The sequence below is a fragment of the Phascolarctos cinereus genome, unplaced genomic scaffold (assembly GCF_003287225.1).
Source record: "Phascolarctos cinereus isolate Bilbo 61053 unplaced genomic scaffold, phaCin_HiC Scaffold_5;HRSCAF=322, whole genome shotgun sequence".
In the NCBI taxonomy this organism is placed as follows: Eukaryota; Metazoa; Chordata; class Mammalia; order Diprotodontia; family Phascolarctidae; genus Phascolarctos; species Phascolarctos cinereus.
This window is the reverse complement of record NW_027555958.1, coordinates 73,755,714-73,777,163: the sequence shown is the minus strand read 5'-3', so window position 1 is coordinate 73,777,163 and position 21,450 is coordinate 73,755,714. Positions and strand designations below refer to the sequence as shown.

At 36.3% G+C, this 21,450-nt stretch overlaps 1 protein-coding gene across 6 annotated transcripts in view; it reads left to right on the top strand.

The window, feature by feature from the left end:
• The window catches only part of PTBP2 (polypyrimidine tract binding protein 2), a 118,117-nt gene extending 112,277 nt beyond the window's left edge, over positions 1–5,840 (top strand). For 4 of the 6 annotated variants that reach the window (XM_078155003.1, XM_020999528.2, XM_020999545.2 and 1 more), the window contains 3 exons: positions 3,734–3,950; positions 4,047–4,124; positions 4,331–5,840. In XM_078155003.1, the coding sequence (XP_078011129.1) occupies positions 3,734–3,950; positions 4,047–4,124; positions 4,331–4,463 (428 nt within the window). In that variant the 3' untranslated portion in view covers positions 4,464–5,840. The remainder of the gene's footprint in view (positions 1–3,733; positions 3,951–4,046; positions 4,125–4,330) is intronic. The other 2 variants (XM_020999534.2, XM_020999555.2) reach the window with 1 other exon arrangement.
• The last annotated feature ends 15,610 nt before the right edge of the window (positions 5,841–21,450 follow it).

Below are 21,450 nucleotides of genomic sequence, written 5' to 3'. Positions count from 1 at the left end.
CATGTACAGGGTAAGTGACCCTGAGTAAGTCAATTTAACCTCGGTGTCTCATATAAATAAAAGATTGCAGAACAAGTGTCTGTCTCCATTAGCAAGAGGAGTTTGCTCACATGGAGTTTCTTCTTATACATTGGAAATCACAAGTTAATCTTAATCCCTGTTGCTTGAAATAAGTATTTCTTATATTAAAGCTAATATCAGAAACTGTGTGCTATGAAATCCTGTACTACCCTCATTTTTCTCTCTCTTCCCTTTAGCATTAAATTACCTAGCATGAATTATTAGTCTTCTGACTATGTGATGAGAAAGAATTTAGAATTTCCTTGAAGTCTGCTCATGTCCCTCGTTGATGCTTTGGGAAATTATGTAATAATAATTTAAAAGAATTCTTATGAATGCGTCTTTGAAAATACTCATTCATCCCCAGGACCTGGGGGCTTAGGCACGGGAAATTGAGACAATGGGCTGTTACTGTTGTCTTTTAGAATCTGCTATGTTGCCTAAAATATAGCTTTCTGTTCTCCTTCTGCTTGGTTTTAATCTTGGAATCTGTGTTCATAGGAGAATCCAGTGGATTTCCTGTGGGCAGATGCTTTGTTGTGCTACTTTACTAACATGGGAACAATGAATGTCAATGAAAATAGTGAAGGAAGGAGCAGTTGACAGTATTTAGAGGAGAAGAGAAAGCAACAAACACTTATTGAGTACCTGCTATGTGCCAGGCACTGTGCTGAGTATTTTGTATCTTCATTATTTCATATGAAGAGGATTAATGTGTATTTTAGAAACTATATAAAATACACTGACCAAATTTTTTAAACTAATTACATACTCTTAGAAAAATGATATTATGTAGACACTAATTTTTCCAGATTTTTTAAAAAATTGAATAATACTGGCCAAAAAAAGAGTTCTTCAAAAACAGTTCTGCCTTTCCCAAATGTCACATTATTTGGGTGCTGAAAGGTACCAGAAATGTTGTATTACCGCCACAGTAAGTTAATTGTTACCTTTACTTTTAAAAAAAAAAGCTTTTACTTTTCATATTTTGATGAGTTATTTGTTCTGCTTTTCCAAATGTTGCTTATTTGGGTGCTGAAAGGTATCACAAAGGTTGTCTTGCTACCACAGTCAGTTGTTTTATTTTTAAAAAAGCTTTTACTTTTCGTGTTTTGGTGGGCTATTTGCAAAAATGTGTTCACTGTTTTCATTTCCTAATAAAGTTGGAATCTCTTTAAAAAAAAACAACTTGGCTATGTATGGAAAGATCATGAGTGTACCAACTTGTACATCTTGAGTTGCTGAATTATGTTTAAAATGAGTATAGACTATATTTCCTAGAAATGTTTTACTTTGTGTGATTGTAAACAAAATCTATGTAGCATTCTTTTAAAAAAAACTTGTGCCTGTTTGTTTAATCTTTAAAAGTACAGGCTACTCTTGCTTATTTGGGATGTGATTATTCAATTTCATATTATCTAGGCTTCTTTATTTTTATCTCTTCTGCCATCTCTCTGTTCTTTTCATTGAACATACTTATACTAGAAGGTATGCAGAGGAAACAGAAGGAAGTAAAACTTAAACTAATAGTAATCCATCAAATGAATAAGACTGTGATCAGTCATTTTATGTGTATATGTGTTTGTGCTCAATTTCCCTGCTGCTCTCAATTTTATCTTGCTATTTCTATTCATTATCCCATAATCTTTTTGTTCTTAGAGCTCTTAGGTTTTATTTCTTCATACCCAGTTTAGTGGCTACATTCTAAAGAAGGGTCCTTCTTCTTTCCTTAACTTTCTTTCTAAAACTCAACCCTTATAGTGTTGTTTCTCAAGCTTCTATGTCCAGTATTTTAAACTAATAAAACTATACTTAAATGGATATGTGATCTCATCAGTTTTGATGTTTTCCTCTGTGATACAGATTGTGACCCAACCATTTCTGCCCATCTTATGTCTCTTGTCCATGACCTTCCATAAGTTCATTTCAGAGGGTTAGCTAAACATATTGAAATTCTCCCTTACTTTCCCTTGCAGTATGGACGGGTACCATTGAAGCATCCAAGCCCCTGTTATCCCTTACTTTTACCATTTTCCTTTTTGTCTGTATTCTTCCTTGAACACAAATGCTTTGAAATATATATATATACTTTTATTTGTCTCTAAGAAAACTGGAATAAATATAACTATTCACTTAAAATATTGAATAATTCATGGTTTGAGATTATAACACTCTTTAATAAAAAGATTTTATCCTGATTACAATGGATAATTGAATGTTTTCTATACTATTAAATAGAATGCATTATAGGATTTCATGATTGAGTTTATTCAGGTACAAGTTATTGTGGAATGTTCTACACCTTAAGGGGAAAAGTTTTACATCGGGGTACAGTTAAAATCTAAGAATGATATACAGATGCTATAGACCTTAAAAATGGAAGAAAAAAAGGCATATTTGTTTTTGCAAATCATAATAGCTATATATGAGCAGAGAAATTAGTTTACCTTGTGTTTTCAGAAAATAATACTTTATATTTCTCTGACACTATACTTTTCCAAAGCATGTTCACCTATAACCTCATTTGATCTTTGCATCAACCTTGTGTAGTAGGCAGGTAAGAAAATTTATGCAAACTAGTTTGTAAACCCAATCAGATTTTGAGAGCAGAGTGCATTGTCTCATATCTTTTCTTTCTCTCCCACAATACTGAAGATAGAATACATATATACTTGCTGATGAATTTCTTATTTCAAGGAGCCATGGTTTCTTTGGTGTGAGAACTCACTTTATCAATCTAAATTGCAAGTTCCTCTGGACACTTTAGTAGTTAAGTCTTTGTGAACTGTTGTGATTGGGGGAGAAATCATCACATGGTGGTCAGTTGGTGCTGCAAGCCTTTTTGAACTTTGAGGACATGTGTAATCTGTCACTGGACATTGTCTCCAAAGCCTTTCTGGCTTGGTAGCTTGTGGTATCACTCTACTTGTCACAATTTTTAAAAGGCCAAGGTTTTACCATATCTGAAAACTGGGGATCTACTAATAATTCATCTAAAGTGACATGGTTTAGTAGGAATAAAGGCAAGATTAATACCTTAGGTCTTCTGGTTGATGACCTAGTGTTCTCCCTATTGTATCCTGACACTGCTGTTTACCTTTGTATCAATAACTAGTTATGTTCTTAGCTATTTAATTTAGAACTTTAATGTGGTCCAAGTATGTGACAGATCAGGAAATATAACTACTATTTAAGAGTCATGAGTGTGGATGATGGAAAGATTTGAGGAATAATTAACTTTTTAAAAAAAAAGATTGTCTATTTCACATGTATAGAATAAAAATGGAAATATTTATACAAATAGCTGTATTTTGACCTTAATTCAGTATTCTGCATTGATATTTATTCTAATTCATTATTTCAGAAAAAATGCTAAACTACTAGTGATTCCTTCTGTTTACCTCAGAGTTCATTACAGTATATTGAATTGCAGAGTTTTTACTAGGTGGTAATATTATCATGGTTTACCGTAACCTAAAAAAAATCTGGTAAATCTTTGGATTAGTATAAAGTAAATTTACTTTGTTATTTTTTATGTGAAGCTTAACTTGTTTTGTGTTTTTTTTTTAAATAATGAATTTCAAATAAATATACTAACAATGTTTAATTTATCCTTTGGCACGTCATTATATTTGTTTTGGTATGTATTTTAAAATATGCCTTCTTTCCTTAGCAATGAACCATCTGAATGGACAAAAAATGTATGGGAAGATTATTCGGGTTACTCTCTCCAAGCATCAGACTGTACAACTACCTCGAGAGGGACTTGATGACCAAGGCCTAACTAAAGATTTTGGTAATTCCCCATTACATCGCTTTAAGAAGCCTGGTTCTAAAAATTTTCAGAATATATTTCCTCCATCAGCCACTCTTCACCTTTCCAATATTCCGTAAGTATTTCAGTAGGAAAATGTGAAGGGCATGTGCATTTATGCCGTAAAGTAGAAGTTATTAACCCTTCCTCTTTTTCTCTCCACTTTTTCTAGTCCGTCAGTAGCGGAAGAAGATCTACGTACACTTTTTGCTAACACTGGGGGCACTGTGAAAGCATTTAAATTTTTTCAGTAAGCAAGCTTCCTTGTTTTTAAATTTTTTAAAAATATATTATAGAAATACATGTTTATTCTAGGTAATTTCTGTTGTTTCTCCTTAAAGAGATATATATTTTTAGTTTTTCTCCCTATCCTTCCTCCCCCATATACACATACCCAATCAAGTATTTAGGTTCTCTAATATTTGTCACATTTTTAACTTGCTAATTTTGTTTCAGAAGAGATCACAAGATGGCGCTTCTTCAAATGGCAACAGTGGAAGAGGCTATCCAGGCACTGATTGACCTTCATAATTATAACCTTGGAGAAAATCACCATCTGAGAGTTTCCTTCTCCAAATCAACAATTTAAAAAAAGAGATAAAGATTTAGGGTGAATCACATTGTCAGTGTCATCACCTGTTGACTGTTCAGAAAAGTGGGGACCAGAGTTTGACTTTTGGGTTTTTTTTCATGCTGTTATCATTCCTTGGTTATAATAAAATGAAATGCATATGTTAAAAGGCAGAGGTATTAACTGCTTTTTTTTTTCATCTGTTGTATAGGGAATCCATTTTATTGTCTGTTGAAAAGATTTCAGTTAAATCCCACGTTTTGGTTTTTTTTTTTCCAACTTAGTTGACATACGTGCCTTAAAAAGGAAAACTAGTATTGCTAGAATGCATTTACTAGAAAAAGGAATTGGTTGTCTAGGGCACATTGTTACATGGGAATTAAAATATGTTTAGGCAGGGGTGTGTAAAAAGGTTAAGTTTTTGTTTCTCCTGCTTGGAACTTAATTTTTATTATTGGCTTATCGCATTTCTTTCTATTTAATCAGATGAGATACATAGCATTGAAAGAATAAAACACTGCATTTTGCTTTATTTTTTTTATTTCTACTGCCTTAGGCTTTCTTCCTTTAAGGTACATTGGCCTTCTGTATCTCATGATTCTGGTCTAGATTCAGTTATGAATGTAGGCATTAGTTAAAATTAACAAGGGTGCAGAGTATTAATTTCTTAAGACAACAAAAGTGATTTCTGTAAGTTTCAGCCCTATGTGGAAAGCATTGTGGAATCTTAACCTTTTTGTACACACTCTTGTGGGACGTATCATATAAATGTCAGCACTAAGTAATGTCTTGTTTGTGGCTGAATATTTTTCGTAGATGTTTTTGAAGTTGACATGACTTATGTGCATTTAAATATATATTGCCATCTTTAGTTTGTAATTAAGATTTGGAATATGGTTGTGGATTTCTGAGCATGTGCAGACTGGTCTAGCTAGTTCAGGAACTGGTGCATGTATTTTTCAAAGATAAAGAAAGTGTACTGCGAAAATTTGCAGGAAGATTAATTTTGTGGCAGTTTTCTAAAACTGACAACCAGGTGGGACCAAAGTTTATGTGCCTTTAGTCTTAATTTACCTTGCATTGTAATATTCAGTTTTAATAAATCTTCAAACTATTTTGTATTTAGGAATAGATCTGACTTTACTATAAACATGGCTCAGAATCTACAGGTCAAATTAATTTGAACAATTCTTGTCAATCTGAATTGTTGATTCTGTTTAAATGACCAATACTTTTTGAAATTGATGTACTTAGTTTCAAGATTCATAGATTCTGTTATCTATGTAGACAAAATGGTCATGTATATTTTCTATTAGTTGGGTTTTTACATCTTTAGAAATGTAAAATTCAGTATAGTTTGGAAGCGGCACAATTAAAAATTAATTTTCTAACAAAGTTGGGAGGTTTGACGGTCGTTTAATTTCATTTTATGTGTACTCTGCTTACCTCTGTAGCATGCTCAATAAACACTTCTGTAGCTCTGTATTCACCTTTTCTGTCTCTCTCTGCTGCCTTTTCTCTTTTCTCTTCTTTGTTTTCACTCTACTGTGCTTCTGAATTCATGTTTATTCTCTGCCAGGGTGGGAAAGGAATAATAATATTCTATCTCTATGGCTTTTTACCATAAATTTAGACGCTGTGAAAATATACCAGCTGGTTTTTTAAACATGAAAGACAGTAACTGCTTTTCAGGAGGACACATATTAAACATTTCCCACCCTGTTATAATCTACTGCTTTAAAGACATAACTTTTATTGTAGCTTGTTAGTTCTCTCTATCTCTTGTTTTTTGTTTTTGTTTTTGTTTTTGGTTTTGTTTTAATTTTATTTTAGTAGATTTACGCACTAATAGATCTTTCAGGTTTGCCATGCTCTCGCTGCAGTTTCATCTTTCATCCTTTGTGTCTGCTAAAGATTTCCTACTAATCATAAAAGTACCTTGTGAATATCAAGAAAGTTACTAATACTATAGAAAGGGAATGTAACAGCAGACCATACAATACTGAAGATGGGCTGGGTGGATGGAAGTAGAGGATGGGGTTAAAGAACATTCTTGACTATTACAAGGATAATTTATGTGTTTACAATTGCAAGTGTTATAATTTTCACTTCCCAAAGACTTTCTGTCAAATGAGTAACATGCTTGCTACCAAGGTTCAAAACATTTTTCTGTCACTTCTCTTTAAACAGCTAGGTTTATTGATGTCAGATTTCAGTGTGACCTCATGTCTGGTCCTTAGGTTTGTTCTTTTACCAATAAATATCTGACAGCTGTTTAAAGGTCACTCTATAACCAAGGGTTCTGCATTGGGAGAATAAAAATAAATGAGTTTAAAGATTATGAAATACATTTAGGTAAATTACAAATCAAAAGGTAATTCATTCATCTCCCGAAATGAAGCCTATAGTAAATGAAATTTTATCAGTTTTGAAATTGAGAAAGTACATTTGGGATAGGAATAGTTTTTATTTTGACAGCATTGCAGTTCTGTAGGCATTTTAGATATTAGAGCATTGATTCTGTATTAAGTTTTAAAGTGCCACTTGCAGCATTATATATTTATTTAATAAAATATCTGAGAGCAGAGTTTTTTTGATGAAGTGAGGAAGTTGAAAAGCTGTAATGCTGAGGACTAAGTAACATCTCTGCTTTTCAACATATGGGATTGCTCAAGGGGTTTCAGATTTAGTGAGGGAGAATATACCTGTGTACACAAATTATTATGTTCTGATTTGTATGAGATAGAGACTGGGGGGCAGTGTATAGTGATAGAGCTACCCTTGAAACCTGGAAGACTTGGGTTCATATCTGACTCTGGCATATTGGCTATGTGACCCTGGAAAAGTCACTTTATCTCTGCCTGCCTTGGTTTCCTCAACTGTATAGTTAGGATAATAGTACCTATTTCTCAGGATTGTGAGGATAAAAATGAGTTTAGATTTGTAAAGCACTTTGCAAACCTTAAGGTACTAATAAATGTTAGCTCTTCTAAGCAGTAAGTTTCAGAACAGTGCCAGCCTGCTTGGTAGAGGGAGTTGTTTCCTGGGAGCTCCCTGTACCAATGAAATCCTAGGTCCAATCCCTATCCCTAATTTTTGTGAGCAGTTAAAAAAAAGAAGAAGAAGAAGTTAAGAGGAGGGAGAAATTATTTCTTGGGGGAGAGAAGTGAACAGATAAGACCAAATATGTCATATAAACTGCCTTTGAAGGTTTTATAGCCTTACTGGACAAAAATAGAAGATAAACGCTTTAGGAATATGGAATGATATGGACAGGGTTAATACTGGAATGAGAAGAGAATATAGAGACTTTCTAGTTCCATGTTCACCTGAAGTTATGAGTCTCTACCGCTGTCCCTGAAAAGTGATCATCTGGCATAGGAACTAGCTTTCTGTCACTTAAGGAAGCCTATTCCATTTTTGGATAGCTTTAGTGTTAGTAAAATTTTCCTTATGTTGAATTAAATCCTTTCTTCTCCTTTTAACTTCAGTGTAGTTTTGTCTTCTAGGATCAAAGTGCATGGAAATAAAAGGGAGGCAGGAATCATGGGACATGTGAATAAGCCAGTTTGGCAGGAAGTGTGAGTATGTGAAGAACAGTAATGTGAAAATATTAAAAAGGTAAAATCATGGTATTTTAGAGCATTTAGAGGAGTCAAGAAATGAATTAACTCTGATCTGATATAGGAATTGTTTTCTACAACATTCCTCATAAATGGTTTACTAAGACCTTGCTTGAATACCTCAAATGACAGGGAACTTACTAGTTTGTGGGACAGTCTGTTCCTTTCTAATTATTAGAAAGTTTTTACTGAGTCAGAATTTTCCTTTCTAACATGTCATGTAATCACAGAACTTCCTGAGTTAGAAGACGCCTCAAGTCGTCTAATCCAACTCCTAACTGGCTGGTAATATCCTCTACAACATCTGTACCAAAACTGGTAATCCAGCCTGTACTTGAAGACCTCCTAGTGAGAGGCAAATTATTCCACTCTTGGTTATAGGAATTTTTCATTAGGTTGAGCTTGTACATTTTACAGCTTGTACCATTTACTTCTAGTTTTGCTGTCTAGGGCCAAGTAGAACAAATCTAATTTTACTTCCATGTTGCAGCTTTTCATATCCTTGAAGACTACTATCATGCTCCTTAGTCTTTTCTTCTTTGAAATATTCCAGTTTCTTCAGCTGATCCTTGTGTAGCATGATCTCAAGAAAGGCAGTTCTTCATCTTGGATAATCTTAGTTTGTCAGTGTATTTCCTACAATGTGGTATGAATGAATACGAATACGAGATGTTGACCAGAAAAGAGTGGAGTGAAACTGTCGCTTCTGTCATTCTGTACATTATGCCTTCGATACAAAATAAAACCACATTTGGTTTTTGTGACTGCTATATCATCATGGCTTTTTTTAAAAAGAAAATTAATTTATTTTTAGTTTTCAACATTCACTTCCATAAGCTTTTGATTTTTCAGTTTTCTCCCCCTGCCTCCCTTCCTCCCCAAGATGGCATACAATCTACATATATATTCCTATTAAACATTTTCACATCTGTCATGTTGTTATCATACTTTTGACTGTTATTAAGCATGCTTTCCACTACAGTTTACTCCTGTGTTCATGAACTCTGAAATTGCTTTTATCTGATCAGTCTGTTGTGATTCCACATTTCTCAGCCTTTTGACCCCTCCCCCAACCTGTTCTTCATCTTTACTGTAACCTCTAGTCACTCCACCCTCAATTCTTTACCAGGCCATCACCCTATACACTGCCTATCTTCTTTCTCCCTTCTCTATCTTGGCGCCTTGGTGAACCATTTCAGCTTGACATTATCCTCTTTTCTTGATTATCTTCCTCATTTATTCTGTTGAAGATGTTGCCCTGCCAAGCCTTAGATTACTCACATCAATGGCTGCCTTTATTCTTACTTACGTACTGTGCAACAGAGTTGGAGAAAATCACAAGACTGTACTAACTGAGCCTACTACAGATTTCTGTTACATAATCTCAACTATACCATCATTGTGGCAAAGCATTCCTTTTAGACCTACCTAATTGATTTACTTATCCCACTCAGCACAGGAGCTTTTCCAAACCTTTTAATTCTTCCTCAGACTTCCAGTGGCTACCCTCACAAACCTCCCCTCCTCCCCCCACCACTCTTTCAACTGAGAACTTTGTCTCATATTTCACCAAAAAATAAGGCCACTCTTCATAGAACTTCCTCTTCTCTCCTCCTCCTTAACTTGAACACTGCTCCCATTACTTGAATGCCTTTCCCCACTATCATCCCTGACTTATAAGACCAGGTGACCCTTCTCCTGGCCAACCCAAACCTCTCTAGTCCCAAGTGATCTTATTCTTCCCATCTTTTCCAAGAAATTCCCCCTATTATTCCCACTCTTTCACTTTAATCTCTTTCTGTCTGCTGGCTGATTCCTTAATATCTAAAATATGCATTCCCTCTCCACAGAAAACCATTGCTTGTTTCAAGTTAACTATCCCAGTTAACTGTTACTGCATGTTGTCTTTCCCTTTTATGGCTAACCACCTTGCAAGGACCATCTGTGATTGATGCCTCTACTTTCCTCTCCTCATGTCTTTTCAGTCTAGCTTCTGGACTTGTAAACTGCTCTCTGCAAACTTACCGATCATTTCTTACTTGCCAGATCTAATGGCTGTTTCTCAGTCCTCATCCTCAGTCTCTCTACAATCTTTAACACTGCCTGTCACCATCTTCTCCTTGATACTCTCCCTTTAGTGTCCAGTTTATATCAAGCACTTAATAAATTCTTGTTGAATGTTGCCGTAGTGACTTTTTCCATGATACTTCTGTTTTCAGGTCCTCCTCCTGCCCATCTGACCAGTCTCAGTCTCTTTTGCTGTATATTCATCCAAGTCACTATTGTGGGTGTTCCCCAAGACTCTCTAGAGCCCTTTCCTCCTATGCTATTCAACTTGGTGACCTCATAAGCTCCTGTTGATTCAAATAACATCTCTATGTAAATGATTCTCAGGTATATTTGTCTGGCTCTAACCTCTCACCTGATAGCCAGTCTTTCTATTGGACATTCCTAACTGAATGTCTCATAGACACCTTAAACTCCTCATGTCTAAAATTGAACTCATTATGATCTTTCCTCCTAAACCTTGATATCACCATCTTCTTCCATCCCAGTCATCCAGGCTTGCAACCTAGCTGTTGTCCTCGACTCCTCATTTTCTTCTCCCCAACCCATTCTTCCTCCACCTTCCCTAGCCAATCTGTTGCTAAGTCCCATCGTTTCTACCTTTGCAGCATCTCTCCTAAATACTTTCTTCTGACACTGCCACCATTTTGTTGTGGTTTCTCTGCCTCAATTCTTTCTACTCCAGTCCTTCTTCCACTCAGATGTCAAATTGGGCTTTATAAAGCACAGGTCTCACCATGCCCTGTTCAAGAGACTTCAGTGATTCCTTATTACTTCCAGGATCAAATCTTTGTTTGGCTTTTAAAGCCCTTCATAACCTGGCTCCTCCCTACCTTCCCAGCCTTCCAGTGTTTGGAAAAAGTGCTTAATAGATGTTTGTCATTTGATTATCCCTTACCCACTATATCCTGACTTCTAGGCATTTTTACAGCCTGTTCTCCCTGCCTGGAATTCTTGATCTCCTCAACTCCATCTGAAGTTTGGTGATGAACTAGAGGTAGCAGGTTTGAACTACCCCAAGGAGTTTTTCATTAAAAGAAAAGTAAGAGATGAGATTGTGTCTCAAGGGGTTAATTTAACAACATAAAGAGAAGGGTTTGGTGTTTCTTTTTTGCAGTGATTCTAAAACTTTTGGGTCTCTATACTCCTTTATACTCTTAAAAATTATTGAAGATTCCCCAAAGACCTTTGTGTGGATTATATCTCAATATTTACTGTATTAAACATTGAAATTTCTTAGTATTATTATGAAAATAGTTTTGACCTTGCAAACCCCCCAGGATTCTTTACACCACACTTTGAAAAATGCTATTTTTAAGGATAAGGGGAGGATATAAGTGTATTTTGAAGGTCAAGAGCATGGAGTTAGTGAATGAGAATGGTTTGAAAAAATATAAGATAAAGGTAGGGAGGATGGGGAAAGTTCCCAAAGGAAGTGCAGGGGAAGAATTCAAGGACAGAATTAGAGGGGTTATACTTGAGAAAAGAGGATACTTTAAATGTTTGTGACAAAAAAATTAATGAAGGTATATAGAAATTTTAAAATATGGAATGAATACCAACTCAGATGTTTAGTAGCAGTTATCTGATAGCTGAGGATTTGTGAGATTTGAGTTTGAAGTGAGGAAAAAAAGTTTCAAAAAGCCTCTATGAGAAAATGCCCTAAGGAGCTGATAACTGAAACAGTGACTTACAGTTCGGCAGTGAAGGCTCAGCTATTGTTAAATAGGATAAATTTGTAGTGCTGCCAGTTGAAAATCTTTGGGACTTAACTAATAAAATGTGGTGTCAAAAGAATGGGATTAGAGACTGTAGATCATGGATTTTGCACAAGAATCAGATTAGTAGGGTGGACACAGCAGAAAGTCAATTATGAAAGAATTAGATTTCGGAAATGGAAAGGATGTTGGAGACCATCTACTCCAACTTATATTTGAAAAGAAAAAATGACGAGTGATCGTTTGGTTTTTGCTTGAATATCTCTAGTGAGAAGAAAATCTAGTACATTCTAGTAATACAGTGCTTTGAGATAGCCCTAGTGGTAGGTTTTCTTACCTCAAGCTTAAACTTACACTTTTGAAACTTCGAAGTTATTTCTTCTAATTCTGCCATTTGAAGCTAAGCACAAGTCTAATCTCTCTTCTACTTCTCATCCCTTTAAATACTTGAAAATAGCTGTCATTCTTTGTGAATGTTCTCCAAGCTAACTATCCCTAGTTACTTCAACTGATTTTCATGCTATTACCATGAGGCCCTTCTAGCATAAGCCATTCTGGTTACTCTCTGTTGAACATTCTCCATCTTATCAAGGTCCTTCCTTCAGAACCTTTTTCTCGCAGAACTGTGCCATGCTTTTGTCACTGTTCCCTTTTCTTGCTTTCACATTCTGAATACGCATCATTTGAACTCTAGCTTGGGTCATAGATTTAGAGCTAGGGAAGCTAGAATTTCCAACCCCCTCATTTTACAGATGAACTGAGGCCCAGAAAAGTTAAGTCACTTGCTTTGGGTCATAGAGCTTAGTAAGCACCTGAGGCAGTATTTGAACCCAGTTCTTAGTGGCTTGAAGTACAGGGTCCTTTTTTAGTTGAGTCGTTTCAGTTGTCTGACTCTTCATGTGTACCCCTTTTGAGGCTTTCATGGCAAAGATATTGGAGTGGTTTACCATTTCCTTCTCCAGTTCATTTTATAAATGAGAGAACTAAGGCAAACAGGGTTAAGTGACTTGCCCAGGGTCATATAGCTAATAAGTGTCAGGGCAGATTTTAATTCAGGAAGAGGAGTCTTCTTGACTTCAGGCCCAGCTTCCTGACACTGTGTCACCTAGCTGCCCTGCTGTTCTGTCTGCTCCATTACAATTCCCTCTGCATCCTCGTTGGTTTCTTTAGATAATTCCTTTTTTCTTTAAATGTGATAGGTCATATGACATTTTAGTTGCATAATTTCACTTTTTGAAATTTAGTTTTTTCTCAAGATTTAGAGATTTACACAGTAGTATATATACTAAAGCTTTCAGGATTTATGTGTAGATAGATTTTTAAAGTTTCCCTCTTCAGTAATTGCAACTTGTTTTCACATCCAAAAAACCTCTTGGAAAGTATTAGGTCTGAAAGTATGGTACCTTAAAGAGGGTCATTGCCCCCATTAATGTTTAGAAAACTGAAGATGAAGCAGGATGTGATACATGAAATGTCTTTAGAAATACATACTTTGCTGCCTCACACTTCCCACCCAAGCCCAGATCAGACAACTATTTCTTTGCCAAGCAGGATGATTAACTGCTGAAAAATCCACAAAGATTTTGGTCCCAATTGAAGATGGGGCCTCATGAACAAATAACATTTGAATAGGTATAGACGTCTTGGTAGCCATGTCTTATTTATTTTATTCTGAACTAGGTCTCTGATTTCATTTGTATGGGGAATCCTTCTAGAAGGGAAACTCTCTATACCAGTGCTGCTTGATCAATCAGCAAACATTTATTAAATTCCTGCTATGTATGTACCAGGTACTGTGTAGGTGCTAGAAATACACAAAAACAAAAATGAAAAATTAAGTCTGGGAACTCAAGGAATTTCTATTCTATTGGGGAAATGTATAATATATACACATATTCTTATTTTAAAAATGCAAGATAAATCATTAGGCAATGTAAAGATGTGTATATATACACACATTTGAAAATACACATTTAAAAGTATTTTTTCAGTAGCACTTATGTTTTGATAGAAGAGAATGTGTACATATAACCATAAAAAAAGCCAAAACATAGAAAACAAATTTGAGATGGATGGATGGAAGACCAGGAAGGGCCTCATGCATAAAGTTGCTCTTCAGCCAAGTCCTAAAGGAAACTAAAGATTCTAAGAGATAGAAAAAAATAGGGAGCCTGCTCAAAGACTAAAAGAAAATAGGTGGAATAAGATTTTGACCATAGATTACATACAGGGATAGTTATGTTTAATAAGCCTAGAAAGCTACATTAAGTTGGAGACAGGTTATAAAGGCCTTTAAATGCCGAACAGAGGGATTTGTATTTGATTGAAGAGACAACGGGTAGTCCTTAGCAAGCATTTATGAAGTGCCTACTGTGTGCCAGGCACTACCCTAGGCACTGAAGATACTTAAGAGAGACTACATGCAAGTATGTCAAAACAAGATTATACATGTTTTCCACATCATGTGAGTTAACAAGATTGAGGATTAGACATTTAGTCTGATTCCCATGATCTTTCAAGTGTCTCCAAAACAAGAATTTTATGTCAAAAGGTAAAATAAATTAAGCTGTCTCCATGGTCTAAGACACCTAAAATGCAAGAGAAAGTTAAAAAACCCATGAACTGGTGCTTGCTGATGCTGAACTCAGGATCCCTTTCCCACCAGCTATGCTGATGGCAGTGAAGTTGCACTAACAGATACAAGAACCCAAGAAAACCCACTCTAATCCCATCTCCTTTTTATTGCCATTGAGGTCTAGAATCCAGGCTGCAGGTGTTTGCACAGATAGGGACAGCCAGCATAACCAACCTTCCAACAGCAAAAGCCTTCCAGGGACTGCAACCCAGAAGCACCAGCACTGCAAAGCCAAATTATAGGTGCCTGGGCAGACAGCCTCTTAGCACCAGTGCTACAAAGCCATGAACTGTGCATGCTGGGGCAGACCACCATATGACATGGGTGCAGCAGCTCTCTGAATTGCCAGTGCTGAACTGAAGAACAAAGAGTAGGACAGGATACTACGAGGACAGGAGTGGGAGTGGAAGGACATTGCAGAGCTTTGTGGTATTCCACAAAGCCTTAGAGAAAGAGCACAACATTGAGCTAGGGGAGAATTCAGACTACCTAAAAGTCATTTGAGGCAGAGGCCCAGCATCAAAGGAGGCTGTCTACTTTGAGGTCCAGCCTCTAAGGAAGCCACAATTAGAAGGAGGGTGTCAGAAAATTAATAGAGGAAAAAAACAGGAAGGAAAAAAAGAAACCTTAGAAGAAACTCCGAAGACCTTGAAGATAAATTGATAAATCAACAGAGAAAACATTAACAAAAGGAAATTTCGGAAAAAGTATTAGAGACAGATGAAGGAAAATATAAACCTAACTCATAATTTTAAATGTGAATGGATTAAACTATCCAATAAAACAGGGACAAAGAAAACAAAATCTTAAAATACGGCTTAAAAAGAAACTCATTTAAAAAACAATAAAACATGAGATGAAAAAAATTACTATGCATCAAGTGAATCGAAAGCAGTTGTTACAATCATGCTATCTGACAGAGCAAAAAAAAAATATGCAAAAAAATGGATAAACAAGGAAACTATTGAGCTGAAAGCAACCATAGACCAAAAAAAACAAAAAGACTCAATAAAGTTATGTGCTCAAAATACCTTAGTATCCAAATTCATAAAGGAAACATCTGAGCTACAATAAGACAGTGACGCAGCAGTGACAGGAGACTACAGTATCCTTTTCTCAGTTTTGACAAATAAAAGGGAAAATATGGAACTAACAAACTGCTGGAGAAACGCGTTAGAAGATAAATAGCATCTTTTAAATGGGACAGAAAAAGAATATGTATATATTTCTTAGTATCATATGGAACTTTTACCAAAATTGACCATGTGCTAAGGCATAGAGATATTGAACAGAAATTTAAAAATATGTGAATACTTAAACATCCTTTACAGACCATAACATGATAAAAATAGTGATTGGTGCAGGGACCACAAACAAAAGATGCAGACTCACATGTAGACTTTACAATTTCTAAATAATGAGCGAGTCTGGGAACAAATCATAGAAACCACTTTAGGAAAGGAAAAATGATAATGAAAAGCCAGTATAACAATTTCTGGAATTTAGCTACAACAGTCCTCAAGGGAAAAATATCCTTACCAACTTAAGTTAACAAAGTAGAAAAAGAGGATTAATTAACCAAATAACGCATTTTAAAAATTAGCCAACAAACAAATCTAAAAGAGGTGTGATAGAGGAAATATTAAAAATTAGATAGGAAATGAATTGCGAACCAAAAAACTAAAGACTTAAAACTGATAAACCCTCAGCTAATCTGACTAAAAAGAGAGTAGAAAATGAAATAAGACAGCAAATGAGTCAGATGAAGTTAACACCAGAAGAAAAAAGAGTAATCAGAACATATGCACAGTTTTATGCTAACAAAACTTACAAGAAATAGAGGAATACCTTCAAAAATAGAAAATATGTTAACTATCATGACCGGATAGATAAATAACCGCAGAAAAAGGAAATAAGATAAAGCTATAAAGGAACTATCAAAGAAAAAAAATTCCTAAGTCTTGATGGAGTCACAGGAAAATTCTATCAAATTTTTAACCAACATTTAGTATCCATATTTTACAAAAGATTCTCAAAACTTGAGTAAGCCCCCTACCAGAATCCTTTTATGAGACAAATATAGTATTAATACCTTAGCCAGGGAAAGAAAACATGGAAAACTGTAGGCCATTGTCACTAATGAACGTTAACTCAAAAATTTAAAACAAAATCCTGTCAAACAGACCATAGTGATTTGTCCAAGACATCATTATAACCAAGTGAAATTTATCAATGATGGAAAGATGGTTCATTAGGAAAACAATCATGTTAAAAACCAAAAACATCCAAAACTACATGATCATCTCAACAGATGTAGAAAAAGCCCTTGACAAAGGCTTTTATGCTAAAAGTGTGCCTGTCTGAAAGTACGGAGTATAGGCACATTAGACTATGTACAAAGTATAGGCATAGAGGAACCTTTTTTGAAAAAAATAAGCATCATACAAAGCATCTTCACAAACAAAAGCAATGGAGCTACACTAAAACCTTTCTCTAGTAAATGTGTGGGTGAAGCCAAGTTACCCACTCTCACAGTGTTATTTGATATAGTTCTGGAAATGCAAATCAAAACCACCCTGAAGTTTCACCTCACTCTGAATTGGCAAAAATTACAACAACAACAACAACAAAATACCAATAGTCAATGTTGGAGGGGTGGACACACTAATACATTGTTGGTGGAACTATGAAATGGTGTGACCGTTTTGGAATGCACTTTGGAGTTATGTAAATAAAGTGACTAAAATATCCATACCCTTTGAACCAAAGATTCCACTATTGGGCTTATGCTCGCAGGAAACCATCAATGTGAAAAAGGTCCCATAAACTCCAAAATACTTATAGCAGCACTTTTTGTGATACCTAAGAATTGGAAACAAAGTAGATGCCCATCAGTTGGGGAATGGCTAAATAAATTGTGGTACATGAATGTAATGGAATATCACTATGGTATAAGAAATTATATGGATGATGAATAGAGAAGTGTAGAAAGATCTACATGAATTGATGTAGAATGAAGTAAGCAGAGTTAAGAAAACAATATAAACAATTACAGTGATACAAATGGAAAGCACACACACACACACACACACAAAGTAAATATAAAATTATAAAAAATCAAGCAAGGCTCAAATGAAGAAATATTAGAGGACACTCCCAACTCACCCCTCTGTGGAGGTGGGAAGTCCATAGATGTTACACATTATATGTGTTTTCAGAGTTTTTCAATATATCAAGTTGGGCTGATTTTTTTTTCCTCTTCAAAAAATACTACTTGTTATATGGAATGCCTCTCTGACAGAAGAAGGGAGAATACTTGGGATGACTATGATGAACATAGAAAAAGAGATCGCAGAATAGAGCCTTGGGGTATACTCATAGCAGGTAGGATAAGGAGGATGATCCAGCAAAGGAGACTTAAGAAGGAACAGCAGCAGAACCAAAATGGATAGCTCTTCTTCATTCCTAATATGTCATTACACAAAGCAACATTTTGAAGATGCCAAGCAAAATTATTCTTGGGACTTGGATCTATTTGGTTAATTAGCTGAAATAAACATTCTACTAATAATTAGTTTTTTGTCATTCTGGGATTTCATTCAGATAGAGAAATTCCTGTGAGGAAACTCCATCAATGTAGATTGTCAATCAAGATTATAAACATATATTAGGGACAGTATTTGAACTCAGGTCTCCCTATTTCTGAGGCCAGCTTTATATGCAATATGATGTGTATCTCTCAACCAATTGATTCTAGATTGACTGATCTTGAAAGTGACCAAATTCCTGCAAAAATTAATTCATTAGAGTAGAAGTATTCCATACCAAATCCTTACAGAGGGCCCAGAAAAAGCTGGCATTGATGTTCCTTGCCTTTGCTTGAATCTAGGGAGTTGTCTGGTAAACAATCTTGGCTTCAAATGGAAACTAGGAGGTAGGGGGCTATTTATAGTGAAGTGGGGTTGGCCCACTGGGTAACCCACTTAGATATGTTCTGCCGCAAAGGCCAGTTTGGCTCATTCCATGAATGATTATTGCAGATGGTCTACCCATTCAGGGTAGAGTCTGAGGGACTTCAGGTATTGCCTTTGCCCAGAATTGCTAAAGATACTTTGCCTGAACCAAAGGTTTCTTTCTTTTCTTTGGGCTAGAAAATGTGCCTTATGTGACAGCTAATTCTTCAGATGTTTGGTCCAGCATTTATTACAACTGCCCTGCCTCTCCTCTCCCACTCCCCAAATCTTCTGAAGGAATTACAGTACAGCAAATGACGGCTGTTGTCAGCCATGGGCTATTTATATAAGGGAATCAGACCGTACTTGTTCTATTCTGCCTGGGCAGAGCTGAGATAGCATGAGATCTGAATTAATTTCCTTAGGTGAGGAAATGACAAAGAGAGGATAGAATTGAAAAGGACTTTAGAGCTCAACTAATTCTTCTATCTCCCCCTAACCTCATTTTTTTATGTTGATGAAAATAAGGGTCCAAGAAGTAAAGTGATTTGCTCAAGACCTCACAACTAGTAAGTGGCAAAGCCAGCATTTGAACCCAGTTCCATGGAGTCCAAATTCAGCACTCCTTCCATAAGAAATACACAACCTGAACCATGAGGTTTAATGATCAAAGAAAATGAGACACAGGAAGAAAGGAAGACAACAGAACATTCAGTACTAAATTTTGAGGCTCTTCCCATAGAAAGGGAATTTGACCTTAGGAGGAAGCAGCTTGTACACCAAGGAGTGATGGGCCTCCCTAAGTTCCATCAATTAGAGGTCATCTAGTAGTCTTCTAGAGAGTGGTTCAATTGCAAAGACAGACCTCGTGCTGTTAGCTCTGGAATGCACTAAATACAGCTCACTATCTTTATTTCCCCTGTCTCTTCTGTCTTTAGTCCTTTTTTCTTTGACTAGCTTTGCATCCTTTCAAATCCAGCACCCAAAAAAGCTTCTGACTCATGGAGAACTTCTGGGAGATGTAGTTCAGAGATTCCTGAAACACCATCAACAGCAAAGATTTTTAAAAGATACATATTGGGGGTGGAGAGGAAACATTTGCATAAAAGAAAGGTCAGATAACCGGAGGAGTAGCAAGGGTCTCTAAGAATGGTATCAGAAATGCTGGAGCTCTGTGTGAGCTAAGACTGGCTAAGGATGCTACAGGAAACCTGAAAAGGGCTTGTTAGATGCTAAGGGAAAACAAGAAATTATGGGCCTACCACACCAAGTGAATGGGACAATGGTCACAGACCACAGAGGAGGCAAACTTTACTCTTTAGACTGGAAAGGACAGGATAGAGTTGGTTACCCAGGAGTTGGAAACTACATAAATGATGAAATGGTAAGAGCCCCTAGCTGATCACAATGAATTCAAGTCACTAGGCCTGGAAGAATGACATTTTAAAGCACTGTGCTCCTGTTGGCTATTGATCTTTGAAAAAATGTGGAGAATTAGAGAAGCACCACAGGCCTGGAGAAGGTCAAGCATCATGATTTTGGGATGTAGATCAAACTCCGGCATTTAACTTGAACTGGGTGTGATCTTCGGGTCACCAGTTCCTAGGCAAATGCACTTACAGTGTATGAGGTAACAATTTGTACGGTCATTTCATCCTATAGAAAATATAAAACAACACAGTCACAGTGGCTTGTAAATAATACAATACAATACAGTACTTTCTAGAAAGTCCTGCTTTCACCCTCAGAAACCTTTACACTTTACAGTACTACTGCAAGTATTGGACTTCCCTTGTAAGTGAAACATACTTGGGGTTGATAGAAACCTAACCCCTGACATTCCAGTGAGTCCCATTTTCCACTATGGGGACGTATACAGGCCTCTAGGCTTAAGACTGTAAAGGCTTGACTTTATCCCAGAAGGGAAATGAACTCAGAGTTCAAAGAGACAGAGCCAAACTTTTCATTAGACCTGTATAATCCTAATAACCTGTAGAATAGGGCAGAGTTCAGGTTTTTGCACATTTTGTGGTTTAACACCATAGCTCTTCCAGCACCAGAGCCACTGGCTAAATATTCAGCATAGATCTCTGTGTTCCTCCATGAGGCTGAGGCTGAGATTCAGGAACTCTCAGCACTCTACCATATGGTTCCTTCTCTCCATAACTGCCTTTTGGAACATTATGCTACTTCCTGTTTGCAAAGGAGACCAGGGAATGTATACAGAAGTCTGGGTTATATGGTTTTATCTTTTCCCGTGAGATGTAGCTGAAAAGGCCCTGTGTTAACTTTCAAAATCACTTATTGGGCCGTGTGTATGGTAGGCCACGGGCAGGAAGACAGTACAATGGAAAAAGTACTGAACATGAAGCCATGGGACTGGAGTTCACTTATTATCTGTGTGGCCTTGGCTAAGTCATGTAACCTTCCCGAGTTTCATTGTCTTCAGACTATAATGTTGACGAGGACCATACTCAAAGGTGGTTGCTTAACAGTTGACCCTGTAAATAGGTCATAAGAAGATGACTAGGCAGGGAATGTGCCATTGTGAAAATCAGAAGAAACCTGCAATGTGTGCTAGTTTTGTTTTTTTTTTCCTTTTTCTCGGTAAGAGAGACATCAAGAGTAGTAACTTTTCTTTATCCTTCAGCAGGTATGTCTCATATAACTCTGGTGCAGTGAACTCCCAGAAATTTAAGGATTGGGTGAGGTCATCTTCCCCTCACCCCTGCCCTGTTCTTAAGGAAGGTGATCATTTCCAGGGGAAATTAAGCTTCTCAGTGGGTAGAGCACTGGGCCTGGAGTCAGGAAGACCTGAGTTCACATTGGGCCTCAGACACTGAGTATCTGTGGGACCTTGAGTCACTTACCCTTCATATACCTCAGTTTCCTTAACTATGAAAATAGGAATAATAATAACATCTACCTCCCAAGGTTGAGAGGATCAAATGATATATTTATAAAGTGCTGAACACAGTTCCTGGTACATAGTAGATGCTATATAAATAT